The sequence below is a fragment of the Dipodomys merriami genome, unplaced genomic scaffold, assembly GCF_024711535.1.
Source record: "Dipodomys merriami isolate MVZ:Mamm:240054 unplaced genomic scaffold, mDipMer1.0.p SCAF_72, whole genome shotgun sequence".
NCBI classification, from domain to species: domain Eukaryota; kingdom Metazoa; phylum Chordata; class Mammalia; order Rodentia; family Heteromyidae; genus Dipodomys; species Dipodomys merriami.
Genome location: NW_027206313.1, coordinates 7002576 through 7025193, shown reverse-complemented (window position 1 = coordinate 7025193; position 22618 = coordinate 7002576). Strand labels below are relative to the sequence as shown.

Below are 22618 nucleotides of genomic sequence, written 5' to 3'. Positions count from 1 at the left end.
TCCAGTATCACCACACCTGGCATCTGGACTATTTACTTAGTTGCTTCTTAACTTCCCTGTTTGTCCCACTCTTGCCCATTCTAAACTCTTCTTCCCAAAGCTGAAGGATGCTTTCAGAATAGAAAAGTGATCCATCCAAGTCCTTCCCACATAGGGACACAAAGAGATAAAGGGTAAACCCTCACATTGCCTTTAGTACAGACCTAAAGTCAGCCTCGCTCTGGCTTATCCTCTCCTGAATCCTGATTGTTATTAGGTCCTTACACAGCCCCTCTGTGCTCCAGTCACCACCATCAGTTCTCCATGCCTGCCCCTTGCTGTGCTCCCTCAGCCTGAGATGCTAAATCCAGCTTCAACTCACAAGTTCTCTCATAACCTGACTGCACGCCTGTCCTTTCACTTTTGCTTCTCCTCGAAGTGCTGAGCTGAACAGATGCACAACAGCTGTAATAATAATTGCAAGCATTGTAAAAATACTTCCAATGTCGGAGTCGCCTACAAGGTTTAACGTTGCAATCTCGCTCATCCTGTTCCCCGTAACCGCGCTTAGCCCAGCCCCAAAGGCAGCTGGTAAAAAATTACATTAATAACTGAAAGAAAGTTGGCGGGGTGTGTGTGTGTGTGTGTGTGTGTGTGTGTGCGTGTGTGTGTGTGTGTGTGTGTGTGTGTGCGTGCGTGTGTGTGAGCACGCGCGCACGCGCAGTCTCGCAGTCGGGCGTGGGCCCGCTGGTTTCCACTCTGCATTGAGGACTCTACAGAGCAGGTGGCCGGCAGGGCGGCAGGCGCGGGCGGAAGTGCGGGCCGCGGCCGGAAGTGCCCGCGCGGGCGGGCGGAAGTGGGGTCGCTGGCGGCCGGCGTGAGGCTGAGGTGGGTTTGTGGGGGTTCCCAGGGCTGTGGCGCCCGCTGCGCCGCCGCCGCCGCCGCCGCCGCCGCACGGTGCGAGTTTAATTTAATTCTACCGGGAGCTGTAACTCTTTGACCCGCCCGGGGCGGGGAGGGCTTGGGGGGGGGGGGGGGAAAGGAAGCGAGTCTGCGCATGCGCGGCGGGAGGGCCCAAGGCAGCTTTTTAAAAGAAGGCAGAAAACGTGTCAGCCTCGCGCGTCTCCCGGTACTGCTCAGATACCCCAGGCCCGCGGGTGCTTATCTCACCCGGCAGCCTGCTGGGATACTTTTGAGCCGCCGTGATGACCTCTGACTGGGGGGCACGGGTGGGACGGTGCAGGAGGGGCGATGGTCCGGGCTTGGGTGGGCGGCAGCAGCCTCCGAGCGCGGGCGGGACGGCGAGCGAGACCCGATCCGAGCGAGCCTGCGCAGTTCTCTGCGCATGCCCAGCCCTGCCCGGCACGCCCAGCAAACGGCAGTGCAGGTTTTCAGAGTTCCCGCCAAATCTTCCCCAACGCGAGCAGACGTGGGATTCTTTCCAAGGCTCTTTTTTTTTTTTTTTTGGCCTGTTTTTGTTTTTCCTGTTTCTTAATAGAATGGGCTTATTTGGACTTCCTATTTTAGTACCCCCTTAAAAAAAAAATCCACACTATGGCCTAGGATAAGCCCCAGGAATTCTGCAATATAGAGGTAGTGTCTAGAATAAGTTGGTAGCACCTGTTCCAGCCTGAGCTGGGCTCCTAGAACTATATGTTGCTTTGATGCAGTAGCCACTTCGGCTTCATGTGCCTTACACTGAGCAACTTCAGGTGGCTGTCAGGGGCCACGGTCTCCTCTTATTTAGTAATAGTTTGTGACATAGCTTATTAAAATGCACGTGAAGTTCTGTACCAGTATTTAGAACTGTATACACTGAAGTATATTATAGGTAAATAACAGAAATTGAAAACATGTGGGAAAAGAAGTATACCATGAGAAAAACTGATTACTATAACACTGGGGCAAGCCAGAAGTAATCATGGTTCTGTATGAAATGTTGTAGCCTAATAACCTGGGTCCTACTTTGCTGAGAAATTGCCTGGAACCAGAAGGCTTACTTGTGAAAATTAAGATTTGTAGTTGTAGTGTGCTTTAGATAGGCCCTAGATTTTCTCCCCCCCCCCCCCCCACTTGCTGTGTGTGGTCCATTAGTAGCCACCTGCCAAGAAAAGATCAATTTTTTTTGTCTCCTTCACCAGAGGAATATGTGACTATGTAGTTTCATTTAGATGGACTATTATCAGACAAAGTAAAGGAAATTATTTTTTCCCCCAATTTGAGAGTTTATTGGACTGTTTTGTTTCAGTTTTGTTCAGTTACCTGGCTATATCCAGAGGCACTAAGGAGAGATGACTTCAAACTAGTTTGTTGGTTTAAATTAAAAGATAGATAGCTTTATATACGCTCACAGTTTAATATATTGTTACCCTAATATTAGAGCTTGGGGTTTAAAACATAGCAAGACCTTGGTACAAATAGGGCTTTTTTACATTAAAAATTTTTTTAAATCTAATTTTTGCACTGCTTTATTCAAGAAGTATACGCCAGAGGAAGCCAAAAGCCAGCTGGAATAGTTCCTGAATGTAATTTTAATCTTGTTTGCAATTATTTTGATGGAGAGAAACCATCTGGATCAGGTATGTGTAGCTACTCAGGTAGCAAGGCTGAGTGAGCTTCCACTGTCCTTAACTTTTGTATCCTATAGTGGATTCTAAAAATCATTTGAGGAAGAATATGCAAAAGGAAAAGTTTTGGCCAACATCAGCATAGATATATAATTCCACATCCCTAATTTTCCATCCCACTATACCACAGGGATCAGGAAGAATGAAGATACTGCTTTTTATTCTATTTCTTACCTCAGAATTAGCTTTCCAGAGATTAGAAAATATGATTCTGAAAAGATTCAGAACATTTTTTACTAGTATCTTAGTCCTTCTATTGATATAATGAAATACTGTAGGCCAGATAACTTATAAAAGAAGTTTATTTGTCTCACAATTCTGATGGGTCTAAATACTATGACACTGGAATCCTAGAAAGGGTCCCTGGCTGCATCATACCATAGTGGAGAAGCAGAAAGGGAACTGGCTGTGTGGAGTGACCTTAGTTTATAACACCTACTCTGGAGAGAATGACTTTAATCAGAGAGACCCACCATTAATCTCTTCTGAGGACAGTTAGTTCCCTATGACCTAATTGTCTTCTTCTAGGTCTCACCTTTTAAAGCTTCTAGCCATCTTATTCCATCCACATTGGGGACCAAGCATCCAAGAAATGAATCTTTGAGAAATATACTTAAACTATATCCAATCCATAGCAGTCAACAATATCTGCTAACACATTTTATTGCTAGTCTTTGTTCCTGGATACCGTGTCTCCAGTCTTCTCCCCAAATTGTGAGGCCCTTAATGGTAGGGACAGTGTATGAATCACTTTTGTATTTCTGGCACTTTGCATATTGTAAGCACTTAGTGCACTTTGTAGAAATGAAAGGCACAAGGCTCATGCCTACAGTTCTATCCCTTGGAAGACTAAGACCAGGAGGATCACGGTTCAGGGTTGGCCTGGGCAGTTTGTGAGACACTTCTCAACCTATAAAAATAAAAGCAGGGCCCTGTGTCCCAGCGACACCAGAAGTATAGGTAGAAGGATTACAGTCTAGGCTGGTCTTAGCAAAAAATGAAACCCTATTTGAAAAATAACAGTGGCAAACCAGGCTAAGGGTACGATTTGGATAGAATGCCTACCTAACAATTTCAAGTCTTAAGTTCAACTCCCAATAGGGCCAAAAGAAAGAAAAATTGAAAAAGCAGTACTCTGAATGGAGACTGACTCTAGTGAAAATAGCACCAGGAATGCCCCAAGATAAAGAAAAGAATAGAAAATAACAATCACCTTTTAGGTGTTTCTAGATACAATTAGAAGTAAACCTTTGCTTACCAGGGAATATTTGAAAGTCCATAGATAAGTCACTGAACTGCCTTTCGAGGAGATCAGGCGTGATTGCTTAAAGGGTCTTTGTTGAATCAAGTTGAATGTGCAAGCTGACAGGTCCTAACAGCCCTGACCCATCACCTGCCTCCAGCCCCATCATGCTCAGCTCCTCACCCGATACCTGTTTGGCAAACATTCAGAGAGAATCCATGCCCTAAATTACTTAAAGCACCTGAATCTTGGTTTGGTCCTATTTCAAGTAGGATCTGTGTCTAGCCGCTGTTTTAAGTAGGTTTCTCAAATAATATTGAAGAAAAGCCTCAGTTGTTTTTTTTTTTTTTCTGCGTTAATACAGCATTCCAAAGGAGTTCAGAGTTGACAGCATTTTATGTTGTGACAGGGAAGCCAGGGGCATATGCTGTTTCTTTGTCAGTGGGACTGCAGCAGAAACCAGAATGTGACAATTATAAACAAATGAGCTTCCTTTTATTGTTCCAGAGCTTTTACAAATTAATAATGAAATATAGGGGAAATGATTTCTAGTTTACTTAGGCGGGAAGGACATGACATTGAATTATTTGATTTTTTAAAAAAATTCTTACTACATAAAGTCCTTCCAGTTAGCCAAGAAAAAGGATACCATTGTTTAATAGAAATTCAGTCAGCTGTGGCAATTTGAGACATATGCCTGGAAAAAAAGAGAGCTAAATTCAGCTGTCTTTGGGTTCAAAAAGTGAAATTAATGTGAATCTTCTTAAGAGATAAGAACCTCATTTTGTGTTAAAAGAATTTTTCCATCTGAAACTTACTCTTTCCTTTTTCTCTCCAGCCTTAAAATAATTCTTAAGCAAAACATGTTGTCTTTATATTGGGTATACTCTGAGAATTAATATGAAAAACTTTGTGAGATTTGGGGGGGAGTTGAAGACAAGTTATTGAAGTTAAAGATGTCTTCTAGTACTGAAATTTCATGTTAGTCTCATTGTATACAGTACACAAATACTGTATAGAGATACTTGAAAATATATAGAAATGAACAAAGACTATGATATGAAGACTTGGTTAAACATTACTTTCCTTATCCAAAGTCAAAATATTCCATATTTGGTAGCTGTTAAAGAACAGAGCAGAACTCAGAAGACTATAGAACTCAGAGTTGCTAGGGCCTGACCTCAAGAGTAGATGGTTCCTTATGTTCAAATTGAGCATTGTGCTTCTGCAGATGTATGTCCTGTTGATGTCATAAATCCAGTAGAATGTTAGATCTGCAACTGAGTGTCTAAAGCCATTTGCTCCCAAATAGCTGGAAATTAATGAAAGTCTTTCAGGTCTTTTGGTTATGAAGATAAACTCACTTCTCTGGCAAGATAAGTTGGAAATGGGCAGCCTTACTGACAAATTGAAAACATTGCCTGGGCACATGGGTTTTAAATTGCTATTGCTTTTAGAAATGGGCTTGGGTGCTTTTTAAATAGCAATGAAACTGGGATTGCTAGCTAGGTACAATAAGACTAAGGTGTTCTAATGAAATTGCCTTCTTTCTGAGTATTAACTCTCAGTCATGCCTTCAAAGGGAATAGGTCACAGTGGTTAAGAAGGATAATGTGAGAGCCAGGAGTGTGGTTTAAATAATAGAGCAGCTACCTTGAAAACATAGTCCCTGTACTTGGGGAAGGGGAGGGGATGCTGCATCCTTGTGCACTTTCTCCCATTCCTTGAACCAGATGATTTTGCCTTTATCTTAATGCTGTCTTTATGGAATGAAAGAATTTTCAAATTGGTTTTTAAACTCTATTAAGCCCTCCTGTATGATATAACCTAACCATATTATTCAGGCTTTTTGGCTTTCAGGAACAGCTTTACAGCCATTATGTCATAATTGAACTGAACATTGTTGTACACTCTGAATTTGGAATATGCCTCTCTGGCGCTAGGCCAGCTGCTGAGTCAGTGTCTTTGGGGTTGAGGATGGAGGGAAGGAGTGAGTAGATGGAGACCCCATTGTGTTAAGTGGAATTGGCTCAGAATTCCCTTTGGACTCTCGTGTACTGAAGGGAATGTGTTCTGTGAATGTGTTGCTGTTCTTTATTAACATCATTTTGTTTTTTCAGCTGAATCTTTTCCTGGAAACCTTTCCTGACATTGTCATGTGTGCCAACCCCATTACAGAGTAGACTCCTCTGAAGTAATGATCTGGAAAGAGTGACAGCTAAGGTCTAAAAACTCTAAAACAAACCCTTGCTTATTCTGGAATTTCTCTCTACTACTTCACATTTGTCAGCTTGCTACAGGCCAAGGCAAAGCAGCTGTGCTCGGAATATGGAAGAGAATGCTAAGGCAAAGAGAATCTTTAAATTCATATGATAATAAGAGAACAATGCATTGTTCTTCCTTTTGGGAAGAGCTTTTTCATCTCAGATGTTTTTAGGAAGTAAAGTGACCAACCACTCTGTCACCCCGTCCTCCCACCCCCCCCCCATCTATCACCCCCTTTCCCCCATTTCCCACCCAGTCCTTTCTGACACAAAGCTTTCCTACTTAGGATTGAAATGTGAGAGAAAGTACATTTACACTTCTACCTGGATCTGTAAGTGAATTGGGATTCTCTTTACAGGGCCAGGTATTTTAGGTTTCATATTCTTGTTCAAGGTCTTAGGCAGTCCCATGTGAGTACTCCTTCTTAGACCAGGAGGACATTTGGTGCTCAAAGCCAGGAGCAGGAAAAAAAAGAGCAGGACAAGTAGTAGAATTTCCATTTCACATTGACAAAATGTTGGCTCAACTAGACAAGGATTTGCCCAATCTCAGAACAAGTTAGTAGCAGTTGCTTTTCCTTTGGGATGTATCTTTATAAAATCCTCATCTAAAATAGGCATTCAAGAAATTCAAACATGCAGAATTACAACTGGAGCACTACCTGAACGGTAACTTTAAGTTCTAATGAAGAATTGTGCTTAATTCCTCTGACTGGTGGGAGCTGTGTTCATTTAAGTTATTTTGATTTCTCTGGACAGTTTATTCAGAATTTTTTGGAATGACTTTTGTTTTTACAAGTTACATGTAAGGGTTGGAGTTGTGGCTTAGTGGTACAGTTCTTGCCTAGCATTCACAAGGCTCTGGGTTCAGTCTTCAACATTCTCTCTCTCTCTCTCTGTCTCTGTCTCTCTCTCTCTGTCTCTCTCTCTCTTTCTCTTTCTCTCTCACTCTCTCTCTCACAGACACAGACACACACACACACACTGAAACAGACTGTCAATAAAGTCCAACTTTACCATTAGTTAAGCAGATTTTGTTTTGACATATATAAATTGAGTATATCATTGTTAAAGTAGTAATTTCTCTAAATTTACTTTGAAAAATAATAGCAAGCACTGGAAAAGAGCAACTGGAAGGGAACTGTCCTTTGTTTAAAACCTATCAAGAGGAAACTTAGAATCCTCCCAAAATGCAATTGCAGTGTGCTATTTTGTGATTCTTAAACTAAGCCAATACCTTGTGCCAGTATATTTGCTGGTTAGCAACTTCCTTAGTGGAAGGTAAATATGTTGATCAGTGATCTCATGTCTTGGAAATTACTATTTAAGAAATGTTCACCAGGGGTTGGAGGCATGGCTCAGTTGCTAGAGGGCCAGGCAGTGGGTGAAAGTGTCAGGTACCAAGTTCAAGTCTCAGTCTTGGGCAAAAAGAAAGGAAACATGTTCACAAGCTAATATTTCTATTTGAAGTATTTTTTAGTTTTTCATTTCCCCATTTTTAAGATTGCTACACTAAAGACAAGTCATCCATTTGGGGCCAATAAAAGCCCATTTTCATCAATAAAATTAGTAGTAGTAGCAATTGTAGTACTGACTGGTAATTATTGGTAATTGGTAAATATTTAAGCCTTGCTCCTCTATTTTACTTTATACAGATTGTTTTTTTTTACATTTATTACTCTTTTAGGCTAGACAACTTGCCCTTCTCTTCCTACTTATTTCCTTCTAGTTAAGATGTTAAATTAGGCAAGAACCAGTCAAGGTCTTTCATTTTAGGAGTAGGCACTGATTGGAAGAATTAATTACTTTGGAACAACATGAGACTCATGTTTCCTGGTTTTTGTAGGTTCATTGCTCCTATTCTAGGCAAGCCTCAACACTGTTTGGCAATGAACTATGCCTTCTGTTTCTTATGTGATGACAGACTTCCTGGGTTTCCTCTTACCCTTCCCAACAGTTCTTTCAGCCTCTTCTACTGGTTCCTTTCTTCCCAACCTCTAAAAATTGTATTACCTCAGATCTCTCCTGGGCTGTTCTTTTTCTGTACTATCTATATGATTTCATCCAGCTCCATAGCTGCAGATTAAATCCTTAAACAAATGGAAACTTAATTTTTTAAAATTTTTTTTCTTTTGGTTGTGGAGCTCAAACTCTGGGCCTGGGTGCTGTCCCTCAGCTCTTCAGTTCAAGGCAAGCGCTCTACCACTTGAGCCACAGCACTACTTTTGGTTTCTGGTGGCTTATTGGAGATAAGAGTCTCATGGACTTTCCTGTTCAGACTGGCTTTGAACAGTGATCCTAAAATCTCAACCTCCTGAGTAGCTAGGATTACAGGCATGAGCCACCAGCACCCCGCACAAATTCAGATTTTTGTCTTCAGCTCTGGCTCCTTTCCTCAGGACCAGACCTGTGTATGTGACTGTCTTCTTGAGTTCCAACATGTTCCTAGCAGAGCTCATGGCCCACATATATTCAAACTGCTGCTTAGTTTTCCTCATTTTGGTAAATGGTGGCTGCCACTCAACCAGAGAATCGCTATCCTTAATTTCTTATGTCTAGTTCATTGGCAAGCCCTACTTGCTACATTTCTACTCTTGTCCCTGCACTTACCTCCTAATTCGATCTCTTCTTCAACTTTTGCCCCTCAGTAATCCATTTCTTACATTTTGGCTAACATTATCTTTTCAAGGGGTATATGAGTACTAATTGTACTTACAAGAATGTGTCAGTTCCTTAATATGGCTCACAAAGCCTATGTGATTTGATCCCTACTTGACATCATTTAGCCTTAAATTCTGCTTGTTTTCCCCATTTTCTCTTGTGTTCTGTGCTTCAGTTACTCTAGCCTTTGTTTCTAGTAAGTTCTTTGTCCTTCCCTTGGAGCTTTTGCCTAAAACACTCTTTCTTCAGATCTTTACACCTTCTGATCCTTTAATTCAAGCAACTCTTATGCACAGAATACCTCCCTTAGTCACCATCAAATTTATTCTCTTCCCTGTATGTGATATCACTGCTTGATATGCTCTGATGTTAAAGAATCTCATTTCTAAAATGTAGAGCCCCAACAGGGCAAAGTGACTTTCTTCTTCACTACTTCACCTCAGCACTGATAATGGTATCTGGTACATGGACAACAGTAGATAATTATTGAATGAATGGATGGATGAATGAATGAATGAATGCCTCTACTTGTACATTTAGATTGTCAAACTGACCCAACTCCTAATTCCATTTTCCTTTCCTGTGCAGCCCTTTTCTGAATGCTCCTGCTGGATTAATCTTCTGAAGCACTTGATTATCTTGTCATCTGTTCAAAAGGCTTGTCAACCAGCTATAGCATTGCTGCCTAAACAACTTTATGTCTAACCCCAGATTTGGAATGATTCTCTTTTGTCAGTATATCCAGATCCTTAATAAATCAAGATTTTTCTATTTGAAACCAAATCCAATATCATCTCACAGTACTCTTCTTTCCCTTTCTCTTTAAGCATTGGAAGTCACCTTTTACATGGTCCCATTAGATGTCCTATTAGCCTGGGTATGTATAAATGTCTTGTCTTCTGATCACATTTTGTTTTTAGCCCTTCATGGGTAGAGATCATCTCTTCAATTTCTCTCTCTACTATACAACAAATAATGGAATTCTTTAGTTGACTAATACTGTGAAGACTGATAGAATTTTTGTTTTAGTTAAGAATTTTTCACCTCATGAATCTGCTAAAATCCATCTAGATTCTTGTTGCTTATATTTAGTACACAAAGTTGATTATTACATGTGAGGGCCTTATCTGAAGAGAAAAATATTGGCAGAACACCAAGCCAAATAAGAAAAACATTTGATGGATTAAATGGTGACTCTGTGAATTCCATATACTTTTAATAAAATTGTAATCTTATTGGATAAGCAAGGCCCACACTTAAACAGCTAAAAAGCTTTTTCACAAAGTTCTTGCAAACTGAAAGATGTGAGAGCAAATGAATATAGTACCCATTGAGTCCAGACAGTGGAGTAGAGACATCTAGATACTTGGCAACCCCACGGTCATGATGATAATTTGAATGGAACATAAAAGAGTTTTTGTCTAGGCACTCATGTGACCAGTAAGTCCTGGACCAATCAGTTGACCAATCACTTCTGGCCACTAATTGTCTACTGGCTTCTTTTGTCTCCTATGTGGAGAACCTGTTGGCACTGAAATCCAGAAGTAGAAACTGCAGGAGGGGAGCTGCTTCTTGCCCCCTGGGTAAGGCATGATACAAACCTACTGTATAATGTAAAAGGAAATAAGCAGTATAAACTGCATGGTTGGAATAAAGCTGAACAGGATTCCACATAGAACTGGCCCACAGGGAAATAGTAATTCGGGATCTCCATTACAATATCTTGTCTGATTGGCACCGCCTCCTTAAGCGTTTCCCTAGGCCAGCTGCTCCACTGGGGCCGAAGCACTAACTAAGACCTGAGATCTCCTCACAGCCGTGAGTTAGGGCCCAGCTCTCTGGTCTCCCACTTCCATCCTAACCTCTGGTTCCCTGCTTTCTGTTCTGTATCTTCATTCCTGGCCTTTCCTAGTCTCTTGAAATTGATGCTTCAGAGTATGCATTCAGTTTTCAAGGGTTCTGTTGCTGTTTTGTCACTAAGCACTAGTGTGCCTTTCCCTATCAGGACCCTCTATTGCCCTGGATCCCAAGATCCCATGTTTGCCTCTTTCTTGTTTAGAAAAGAGAGACTGACTGACCAAAGCAGCAGAGGGCCACTGGGGAGGCGTGGTTTGTCCCTGTTCTTTGCATTGGGTAGAGCCTTGTGAGTGAACGGACTAGCAGCCCTAACAGGAGCTTTACCTTGTAACGTAAACTTTCGTTAATCTAAAATAATGAAATTTGGTCTCAACAGAGGTGTGTGTGTGTGTGTGTGTGTGTGTGTGTGTGTGTGTGTGTGTGTGTGTGTGTGTCTGTCTGTCTGTCTGTCTGTCTGTCTGTCTGTTCATCTGGTTAAAAATAGGAACATCATACTTGGTAATGAATGTGAAATGGAGCACTTAACTTCTCACACGGCACAAACGACTGAGCTGTCTTTATGGGAAATAGGTTCAGAAAGAGCTGTGGTAATAGTGTTGGGTTAATGTCAGCTCAGCATTAAATTTACATTATAGTCTTGTGAAGAAGCTCTAACATTATCTGTTAATAACCAAAGCAGTACCTGAGTTTATATATATATATATATATATATATATATATATAGAGAGAGAGAGAGAGAGAGAGAGAGAGAGAGAGAGAGAGAGAGAGAGAGAGAGACTTTCTGATTTTGCACATGAACTAACACTGCAGCTTACTGATGAAGGATCATGTGAGCTTGGAGCTTTGGTGTGTCAGAGGACTCTTTGTATGAATCAAATTCTGGTCAGTGAAGGTCAGTTTTTCTGCTCAAGCGAGAACAATGTTGTTTCCCTCCTAATCAGATGCAGACAGTGTTTGAAAAATCCAGGATCCCCACATAAATGATGGCCTGCCACAGCCTGGCCAGCTTCTCATGCAAGAAATGAATAATCCTTAATAAAGGTTCAAATGGCCCTGGCCTCTTTCTGTACTGTAATGAGTTGCTTTAATGATATACCCTTCAGTGCTTCTCAGAAAAGAAACGCTATAACATTATCTTCCCTATTCTATCTGGTTTCAAGGAGGCCTGAATTAGTCCAATCAGACCACCCTCCCATCCCCAATGTACTTGAGTGTGTCATAAAGACCACTGAAGTGAGTCTCAGTTTTGTTGAAAAACAACATTCTCTTTCTCTTCCCGGGAGATCCATGCCTCTGAGCGTGGCACTGGACTTGAAGCAGCAGGAGTCACTATCCCTATTGTTAGGCTTTAGAGTTTGCTTTAAGCACATTCCAAATTCAGTGTTATGCTTTTTGCTCTTTTTAAGTTGATGACAGAGGTGACCCAATTGTACTACTTTGATATTATGAACACAGCTCTTGGGCTCCTATCACAGAGGCATGTAACAAAATACAAAAGATCAAATTGTATCTGTGTGTAGTTAGAACACGTTCTTCATGACTAAATTCAATGGCATAATCAAGTGTCTTCTCGTAGCAGTGGGCTCATGATGGAGACCACCTTTCAGGATATTTTCTTATAGTGCTAAGATACTAGTCAAAAATAATAGAACTAATGAAAATGTCACATTGCCAGAGTAGCCCACATTAGGATTTTACTTCAAGAAGGCATGATTTGGTGAATGTGACATTGACAGCAATGGTATTAGACTTTATAGAGTTAATAAAATGTTCTAAGGAGAATATTACAGAGTTCCCATTGGAGTACATCATTTTTTTTCTTTTCTGGTAATAAGACTCCAGGAATTGAGGAATGTTAGTGTTCATTATTTAATTATCTGCCTATCAAGGAGAAGGAGCATGTTCTTTATATAAGATTCTAATGTTATAATACAGTACTTCCAAAGCAACAAGTTCATTGAACAATATGGTAAAATGCACATGCCTTAGGGCATTTAGAAAATATGCAAGTTGCAAAATTGCATAGCATTGATATCTTCAGTAAACCAATGTGCCACCTTTAAGTAATTAAGAATGTATGAAAAAGACATGGAGAACCACAGTGGGAAGCGAATGCGTTATAAACAAAATAGTTGTAGCATTATCACTGAAGGCTTTCCTTCCCTATCTGGTTTGGTCGAACAAATATTCTACCAACTCTGGAATGAATAGCAACTCTGTTTACTATGACAGGTTTGATTTGTCTTCGGTGCAGCTAGGACTGCATGCTGTGTTCTGTTGTGTTAGAAATACTGAAGCAGATTTCCATTGTGAATGTGAAATTTTTTAAGCCTTACCACCTCAGTCTTAGTTCAGCCAGGTACAAGCAGAATGTTTTCCCTCCTTTGCCTGCCAGGCATTGATAAATCTTGTGTCCTTCTCCCCAAAATGTGTTTGCCATCCTAGTTTTAGAATCCTTCTCATTTCCAAGGGCTATATTTGTGCCTTTAATAAAGCTAAAGTCTTGTCTTTTCTTTCCATGTATAAAACTACTTTTTTGCTCCCACGTCCTGTGAGTGTAGGCCCTGATAGCAAAGAGCCTTTCCAAATGCAGTGATGCAGAAATTTTTATGCTAGCTTAATTGTGGGTGCTTTGAGATACAAAATAAGCAGATACCTGTTCTGAACAGTCTTGTTTTCTCTTTTGTTAATGTACTGTATAGACAAACTGTTTAGAATCTATGCCTTTGGCCCCATTCACCTTTCAGAGTTGATTCTGCTAATATGCAGACAAAATGTGATGTCATAACTTTGTTGACAGTAGCACAGAATATTGTAGAATTGTTCATATCCACTTTCTACCTTGGAGTAACTCTGGATGACAAATAATTTGGGGATTCGTGTGTGTGTGTGTGTGTGTGTGTGTGTGTGTGTGTGTGTGTGTGTGTGTGTGTGTGTGTGTGTGTGTGTGTGTGTGTGTGTGTGTGTGTGTGTGTGTGTGTGTGTGTGTGTGTGTGTGTGTGTGTGTGTGTGTGTATGTGTCTATACCTATGCCTGTGCCAGTACTGGGGCTTGAACTCAGGGCTTGGGTGTTGTGTGCCAGTACTGGGGCTTGAACTCAGGGCTTGGGTGTTGTCTCAAAGCTGGCACTCGACCCCTGAGTCACAGCCCCACTTCTGGCATTTACAGACTAATTGGACATAAGAATCTTGTGGAGTTTCCTGCCCAGGCTGGCTTCAAACCCTGATCTCAGATCTCAGCCTACTGAGTAACTAAGAAATAGGTGTGAGCCACTGGTGTCCTGAGCTTGTGGAATCTTACCACATTTCTTTTGTCTGTATTATCAGAATCCCTTAGTTAGCAAGGAGATTTGGGGAGAAGTGGAAGAGTAAGAGCTTAAGAATGAAAAAAAGATCAATGTTTTCATGGATCAGTATCTGATCTTTTTGTCCCTTGGCCTTTACTGTAATTTGATATGGGTTGATGATTTTCTCTATAAAGTCATCTCATTCTGTTTGAAATGAGTTTTAAGCTAATCTTACACTGAGGAGCCTAGTTGCCAATGAAGATTAGCAGTTAATTAATATAGCCATGCTCTGTGGATCAGAGCAGGGGATGATGTGAGGGAGTGGCCATGAAGAGCTTAGAACCAACTGCAGCACCCAGCCCAGAGCGTGGAGATACCTGAAGGAGTCTAACCTTTAACGATGAAATAGCCCAAACAGTGACTGCTGTGCACGCTGAATGAATGAACAGGGATGAGGTTGCAGAGGGAATGAAGGACTCGTTTCAGTACTTTTAACATTCACCTAAATAGTCAAGCACTTATTTTATGCCAAGTTAATTGTAGGTACTTAGAGATACAGGATAAACATATCCCTGCCCTTACAGAACTTACATCATATGAGGGGACATAAGTAATTTTAAGCAATAAATGACAAGAAAACTATAACAAGGCATGAGGAGGATGGAGACTCATGGGCTGGTGAGGATTGGTAATGTGGTACAAAGGCAGTGACATGACACTCAGACGAATGAGGAGACCCCAGTCAAGTGCTACCCTGGCCAGGGGAAGGAACTGGCCACCAAGCACTGAAGGACTAGAAAGGTGAACTTTTTGCAGCTACAATAGCTAAGGGAGGAGAAAGGGATAGAGGAAGTTGAAGAGAGAGTTGAAAGGAAGTTAAGAAATGATGATCATCCCAGAGATGTGTTCATCTTGGGAATATTAATAACTGACAAAGCCATCAGTGCAAGTGTATTTTAACAGCGAGACTGTAATATTTGTAGTTTTACAGACAAAGCTGAAGGCTCAGTAGAATAACTAGGAAAAATAGAGAGTCATGTCAAACAAAGTAGCAGGATGAGAGAGCTTCAAAGCATAGTGCTTGACATGTTGCTATCAAGCTGTTCTTACTGGAATCTCTACAGTAGAAACACTAGAACATGTGTATGTGAAGTTTTTTTTTTTTAATCACTACAGTTTCCTTTTAAGTTGAAGAGAGGTTTGGGTTGGTGTTTTTGTTTTGTTTTTTTCTGAAACATCAGCTCAATCTGAGACACACACCCCAACTTGCTCTTAACTACAGATTTGTGTTTCCCCATCGCTTGTAGGTCTCATAAAAGATATCCTACTATTCACAATAGACAAGTTGTGGAAAGCCCAGATATTCTACACTAGATGAATGGATCCAAAAAATATGATACCTATAAACAACAGAATTTTTCACAGCCATTAGTAAGAATAATATTGTGTCATTTACAAGGAAATGGATGGACCTAGAACAAATCATGTTGTGGGATAAGCCAAGCTCAGAGGGACAAATGGCACATGTTTTCTCTTACATGCAGACACTAGATCTAAAATATACCAGGACATGATAAATTATACAGAACTCTAGGCATTCACACACATTGAGTCTAAAGGAGGATACTATTAGGGGAGGAACACAAAGATACAATGCCTATGTGCATCTGATCATATAAACTAGTATGTATGGAAATGCACTCCAGGAAATGAAAGCAGGAGGGTTTTTTTTTATTGTTGTTTTCTTTTTGTCTTATTTGTTCATTTATCTGTCTTTGGGAGGGGAAAGGGGGCGCAACAGAAATGGAGGTACAGAGAGTGACACTCACTAGACACTATGTTGAAAATAAACTATAGAACTTGTGGGTGGGGAGAGAAGAGGAAAACTGGGGGAGAGCAAAGAAAGAGGTGACATTGTCCCAAAAGAAATGTTCAATTACCTGACTTATGAAACTGTAACCCCTTTGTACATTTCTTTTATAATAACACTTTTTTCAAAAAAAAGATATCCTAATCTATAACCTGGGACTTGTACTAGGGGCTTTATTATTTCCTTTACTGTGGTGTTGTTGGGAATGTTGGAGGCTTGCCTCCAACTAAAGTCCGTCTCAAGATACTACTACTTTTCAGTGGTTGCAGGAACACCAGCAAAGTCTGCAAGTGAAATTTTTTTTCAAATTACTGAACTTGTGCAGTGTTTACTTACAGGAACCAAGTGATCCATAAATATGGATTTTTTTCCATTCTAAATTCTGCTTTGTTTGAAATACAGTAAGGTATTGTGGAAACTTGCCAAATATTTAGTTGCCAAGATGCAATTCTGAAGCCTCCGACTACCATAAAAGTTTTAATTTATTGTTGATATTGTAAATAATAAAGTCAATGCTTTATTTTTCTTTTCGCAGAATTAAGATGCTTCAGTTTCAAGGAAATAGCATGCGACTTGCCAAATCCATTGGACCTTTCTTGCGAAACCTCTCTGCCTCTAATACCACTCTGCCTGTGCTGACCTTATTTAAAAAGGTACCGCGTGAAAAATGAAAACTACTACTTTAAAAAATAACGTATTGCTAGAAGCAGTGATACATACCTATAATCCAAGATACTTGGGAGGCAGAGGCTGGGAGAATCATTCATTCAAGTGCAGCCAAGTTAAAAAGTTAGTAAGATTCTACCTTAAAAAAGCAAGCTTGGCATACTGATCTGCATTATCTTTTAGTTTGGGCAGCAGATGAGCTAGTCAAAATATTTAGTTAAAAATACTTAAAAGGGCACCACCAGCTCACTCCTGTAATCCTAGCTGCTTGGAAGGCTAAGATTGGAGAATCATGGTTTGAAGCCCGCCCAGGCAGAAAAGTCTATGAGACTCTTATCTCCGATTATCTGAAAACTGGAAGTGTAGCTGTGGTTCAAAGTGGTAGAGCAGTAGCCTTAACCAAAAAAGCTCAAGGACATTGCATAGGCCCTGAGTTCAAGCCTCACAGACAACAAAGAATTAAAAAATAAAAATTAGAGCCTGGGAGTGGTAGTGAACATCTGTAAGCCCAATTGTAAGGAGGTATAGGTAGACGGACTATGGTCTAAGGGCAGCCTTGAGGGAGAAAAGCATGGGACCCTATCTGAAAAATAACTGACACAAAACAAGAGATGGGTGCATGGCTTTAAGTAGCAGAGCTCTTGACTAGCAATCTTGAGGCCCTGAGTCCAAACTCAGTAGCTCTAGAAAAAAAGGTTAAAAAAGGGATAAACCTGATAGATATTAATACCCTTCAATATCTCTGCCAGCACAGTAGCAGTAATTGTTTCCTCCTGAAAAACCTCTTGGTCACCTAATTAGTTACAAGAAAGTAAATTAATATATCCATTGTTCACCCTACAATAAAAATATGTTATAATATGATGTTTTTAAGTGAACCACTTATAAATAAATCAATTCTTCTTATCTGCAATAGCTATGTTATATAAAGCCACCACGAACATGGAATTAGCTAGCACTAAACTATTGTTCCTACGAAGATACAAGGTTAGGTTCCTGTGAGCCTCTGGCCACAATATTTTTGAAAACCAGTCAAATGCATAACCTAATTTTATATGTTGCTCTTTAAAATGCCTTATTTAATGTGTATTATTAATCCATTAACATGTGCAATATAATAATTCCTACCCAAATGAAGCCTAACTAACCTACATACTTTCTCTATATTTCACTACTTTCTTATGCTTAGGAACACCAGGAAACATTCTAACACTGTGCTTTGGATAATTTTTAAAAATCACTAACAAAAAACAAAAGTGCAAAAACCATAGCATTACTCATAAGGCAGCACCCTTATCCGTAGCCATGAGGATCTTCACTATGGTTACCGCAGTGGGGCTGAAGCAGAAAGGCAACGCATTGCCTTGTGAAACGCAGTTTAGAATTGGTGATTCTGAAGACTGAAATGTCTATCCCTCAGTAAATTTTTGTGTCTGAGGATGACCACAGAAGCACTTTGGGTATTGATTTGGGGGTTACAGATAAGTAGAAAACCCACAAAGGTACAGAATCTATAAAGAATGAGGACTGACAGTACTTATTTTCTTATTTCTAACACTATTTTAAAGCCATAAAGTGACCTTAAAAATGTTTAAAAAGCAAGGTGCTAGTGACTCATGGCTCTAATCCTAGCTGCTTGAGGCAGCTGAGATCTGAGGATTGTGGTTCAAAGCAGCCCAAGCAGGAATGCCTGTGAGACTTTTATTTCCAATTAGCCACCAAGAAGCTGAAAGTGCAACTGTGGTTCAAATGATAGAGTGCCAGCCTTGAGCAAAACTCCTCAGGGACAGCACCCAGGACCTGAGTTCAAGTCCCAGGACTGGTACACACGCACGCGCGCGCGCACACACACACACACACACACACACACACACACACACACACACACACACACACACACACACACACACACACACACACACACTATTTAAGAGCTTTTCCTGCCTGCCATTTATAATAGAAACATGGTTTAAATTATAAATTATAATATGATTGTATGTTTTACTAGCTGATATCACTTTGTCTGATTTATAATAAAAATGAACTTAAATTGTTAATTTAAACATAAAGGTCTTCAGTTTTTTCAGAATTCGGGCATTTTTTAAATCTAAGTTTTCTAATAACTTTTAAATATTTTTAAAAATGACTTTTTTATTTGAAATATTTAAAGTGCTTTTCATATCTATAAATCCAACTTCACTTTTATACAATATGACAGGAAAGGTATATGAGAATCAGAAAATTAAAATAATCTCTTAAGGCTAGTTGTATTCAGTTGGCCTACTGTTCTGCACTATCTTTCAGTTTGGGCAGCAAATGAGGTAGCCAAAACAGTTAGTTAAAAATAAAAAAGACCAGGCACCAGTGGCTAATTCATGTAATCCTAGCTACTCAACAGGCTGAGACCTGAGGATTGTGTTTCAAATCCAGCTTGGGCAGGAAAGTCCATGAGACGCTTATCTCCAATTAACCAGCAAAAAGAGCTGGAAGTAGAGCTGTGGCTCAAGTGGTAGAGCCCTAGCCTTGAGCACAGAAGCTCAGGGACAGAACCCAGGCACCACGTTCAAGCCCCAGGACTGACACCAAAAATTAATTAATAATAAGGAAAAACCACTATCCATTCACTTCATATATGTATTGAACCTCATGGTGGTGTACCTAAGGCATCACTCCTCCTTCAACAATTCACAATCAATCCACTGAAAGAAATACTTATTCTATCAGTTCTCTTCCAGTTACAATAGAAAGTACTTCCCATGGGTCTCAGGGATAGTCTGATTAAATCCATGTCCATTCTAGCTTTTCTCATGGATGACAGCTGAAGATCTCAAGTATCAGACTTTATAGAAACTCCAGAAAATTCTCCTGACTATCCATTGGCTCTGATTGGCCTAGCCCAGAGCCAAGCACATGCAAGGAGAATAGAATGTCCTAATTTGAGCCTATGTCAAGTGTCCCGTCTTCATTATTCAAAAATGGAATTAGCCACATGCTGAGAATAGTTTCTCTGAAACAAAATTACAACATTCTTGTTATAAGAAAGGGTAGCAGGTAATGGGCAGTCAATCCAACAAATAAAAAGGGTCATGGAAAATCCTGAAAAAAGATGTTTGGATTGCCTAGACCATAGGGTATTATTCTGTCTTGTGTCTTTCTAAAGTGTGACTCTCCTCATGGAAATACATATACTTATTTTCATATTATTTGTACAAGCTTTCTTAATTTTGAAACAGCCAAACACTGGGTTCTAGATATTTCTAAAACTTTACATGTAAGAACAAGTTTTTGTTAATGTGGCATTTCTGCAGTTTAGCATTTGCTTTTAATATTCTATGTTGACCTTTTGAAGTTTCACAGAAAATTTCATCATGATTGTTTTACTGTATCATAAACTGTTTTTAATCTGTTTATTTTAATGCTGATAACAATTTGAAGAGCCTAATTCTCTGTCTAGCAAATTATGGCCAATAAGACCCAGAAATATTTCCTTCCTTATTTCCAAACACAGTCTGAGCATGTATGTGTGAAGGAAGACCCTCTACTCATATAACAGCTCATCTCTTTCTGATATGTTAAAAACTGATTTTAAATGAGCATCAGTAATGCTGAACTATTCTGAGCTCATGCAAGAGAACATACAGCTAGTCCTTTATCTTAGGCTCGGTGACTGAGAATACTTTAAAATTTTATATTCCCAATCTATATTCTCCACAAGGTGGTTTAAGAGTACAAATAAATGGACCCTAAACTCCTTGCTTTTTAAGTAGAGCATTACTCTAGTATATCTGTGGATGACATTTGAAAAAGTAGCAAAATATTATGAATTGATACTATCATCATCTGGAGTGAATGATGATTTTTTTTCTCTGCTTATAAAGCAACCAGTGTTTAATTCTACATGAATAGTTTATTCCTGTGAAATAAAATTTAGCTGTCAAGGTTCAGCACTTCCCAGTTAGATTTTAAGCCATCCTGTTAGTGTCAACTTTGCTGACTCTATGAGGCCAAAGTTGAACTTAGGAAGGGAAAAGCCCTTAGATCAGTGAAAAATACTAAATACTTAAATCTGTTCTACACACAAAGGTATATGTATTTGTGAAAGTGTATGAATGAGAAAAATCAAAACAACCAAAATGTACAGAGACTCCATCTATTATGAAATACTGTCTATAGATTTTCTGATAGTATTTTGCTTTGGAAATAGCAATACAACTAACTTGATAGAAAACTGTCCTTCAAAGTAAGTATAATATGCTTTTTGCTGTTCTTTTTTATGCTAAATACCATTCTTTGGGTTTAACGGCTTTATTTTTTTTCTTCCCTGTAGGATCCATGCCCACTTTGTGAAGAAGCCAAGGAAGTTCTCAAGCCTTATGAAAATAGGGTAATCTAATATAGTGTAGCTCTTATGTGTATGGGATAGGTACTATATATGGTATCAAGTACGTGCTTGGATCCTTTCTTTAGGAAAAGAGATTAAATGATTTTTCATTCAGATTTCTTTCTGTTCTTCAGAGAAAGACTTTAGTGCTGATTTCCATAAAACTCATTACTCCTAAGTGTTTTCTTCTGAACAACACTGATTTTCTTACTTTGACTCTTAATAGAAGTTAAACTAGCAGTATTCTTGCTTTCTTTAAATTTCTGGTCTCATCCTGTTTTTTTTTTTTTTTCTGCAAATCCTGAATCTTGAACTCTGGGCCCAGGCGCTGCCCCTGGGCTCCTTTTGCTAAAGGTTAGCACTTTACCACTTGAGCCATAGTACCACTTCTGGCTTTGTCTGATTGATTGGAGATGAGAGTCTCACAGCTTTCCTGCCCAGGCTGGCTTCCTGTTCATGTCTCTTTTTAATCTTATAACTTCTATAATGTATTTTCTTTTTTTTTAATTGTGAAAATACTGTGCAGAGGGGTTACAATTTGAAGTATTTTCTTGTAGTAAATCATCATGACCCTGACACTCGTATAACCAAAACGCCTGTGTCCTGATTGGCCACAGCTTCACACCTGGCACATGTTTTGTTTCACCAGGAACTGAGCCCCACTGGAAAATGTAGGAGGGATAAGAGAAGAATAGCAGGATTGGGAGGTAGGAAATGCAGTATAATGAAGCCAGCCAGGTTTTGGAAATCAGGGGCATTAGATCCTTGTGGACCTAGGACAAAAGACAACAAAACTTCTCAGCCTGAGAAACAGTCTGAGAATCAATAGATCACTGCAGTTGATGATCATGTCATGGTCTCTAAAATATGAAGCCTTAGCCTCTCCATGTTTCAGTTTATTTTACAGGAGGTGGACATCACACTTCCAGAAAACTCAACCTGGTATGAAAGGTACAGATTGCACATCCCCGTCTTTCATTTCAATGGCCAGTTTCTGATGATGCATCGTGTAAACACCTCAAAGCTTGAAAAACAGCTTCTGAAATTTGAGCAGCAAAATGCTGGAGACTGACTATTCCCTTCATGAGTTTCCACCCCCTCTGTCATTCTGATACCTCTTTCACAGAGCCCCAGGACGCTCTGAACTCAGTGTGGTACCATATAAGTGTTGCATTCCTCTTCTGATTGATGGAAGTGCCCACAGGGGAACTGTTTCTTACGGGCTTTTTAGAATAAAAGGAATACATTGGCAGAGGGTGGATGATGGAGAGCAGTAGATGTCCATTTGTTGTATTTATTCTTCCCTTTCGTACTAATGTGGAAGTACTGCACATGCCCTGGACAGGGCTGTTGATAAGAAGGCTTGCATTCCCCCTGCTGCTCTGGAGGCTTAACCTTTCAATGAGAGAATAAATGCTTTTCTACTCAGTAGATAAAGTAAAATGTGAATTGTTAATAACTGCACAGTCAATAAAGGGATGTTTTAACGAATACATCCATATGAAACCTATTTCATTGGGATTTAATAATACTGGTTCAAAATTAAAGTTCATTTTTGTTGAGTAAAAGAGAATAATTATCCTGGCCAAAGAGGCTCTATTTCAAAAAGACAAAAGAAAGATTTAAACCCTTAAAAATGCATCTAAGAATCTGAGCAATGTGAATTGATTTGTAATATTGAGGGATGCCTATGATTGTTTTTCAATTATCACCAATTAAGTTAATTCAACTTACTATAAGACAGCAATTTTACCAAGTCTTAATACCTGATAGGAAATTGACTT

The 22618-nt window shown here is 39.7% G+C and overlaps 1 protein-coding gene across 7 annotated transcripts; it reads left to right on the top strand.

Moving 5' to 3' along the window:
* Positions 1 to 790: 790 nt before the first annotated feature.
* LOC138818160 (glutaredoxin-like protein C5orf63 homolog) lies at positions 791 to 22535 on the top strand. 7 transcript variants are annotated; one of them, XM_070009095.1, is made up of 5 exons: positions 5887 to 6195; positions 16323 to 16440; positions 20781 to 20837; positions 21484 to 21541; positions 21730 to 21866. In XM_070009095.1, exons 1-5 carry the CDS (start codon positions 6188 to 6190, stop codon positions 21780 to 21782), a joined length of 294 nt encoding a protein of 97 aa, XP_069865196.1. In that variant the 5' UTR covers positions 5887 to 6187; the 3' UTR covers positions 21783 to 21866. The 7 variants fall into 7 exon arrangements, with proteins under 7 accessions (XP_069865191.1, XP_069865192.1, XP_069865195.1 ...); XM_070009092.1 differs by lacking the exon at positions 21484 to 21541 and adding an exon at positions 9602 to 9651 and having other exon boundaries at positions 5907 to 6072; positions 21730 to 22534; XM_070009090.1 differs by lacking the exons at positions 5887 to 6195; positions 21484 to 21541 and adding an exon at positions 791 to 867 and having other exon boundaries at positions 21730 to 22534.
* Positions 22536 to 22618: the final 83 nt, after the last annotated feature.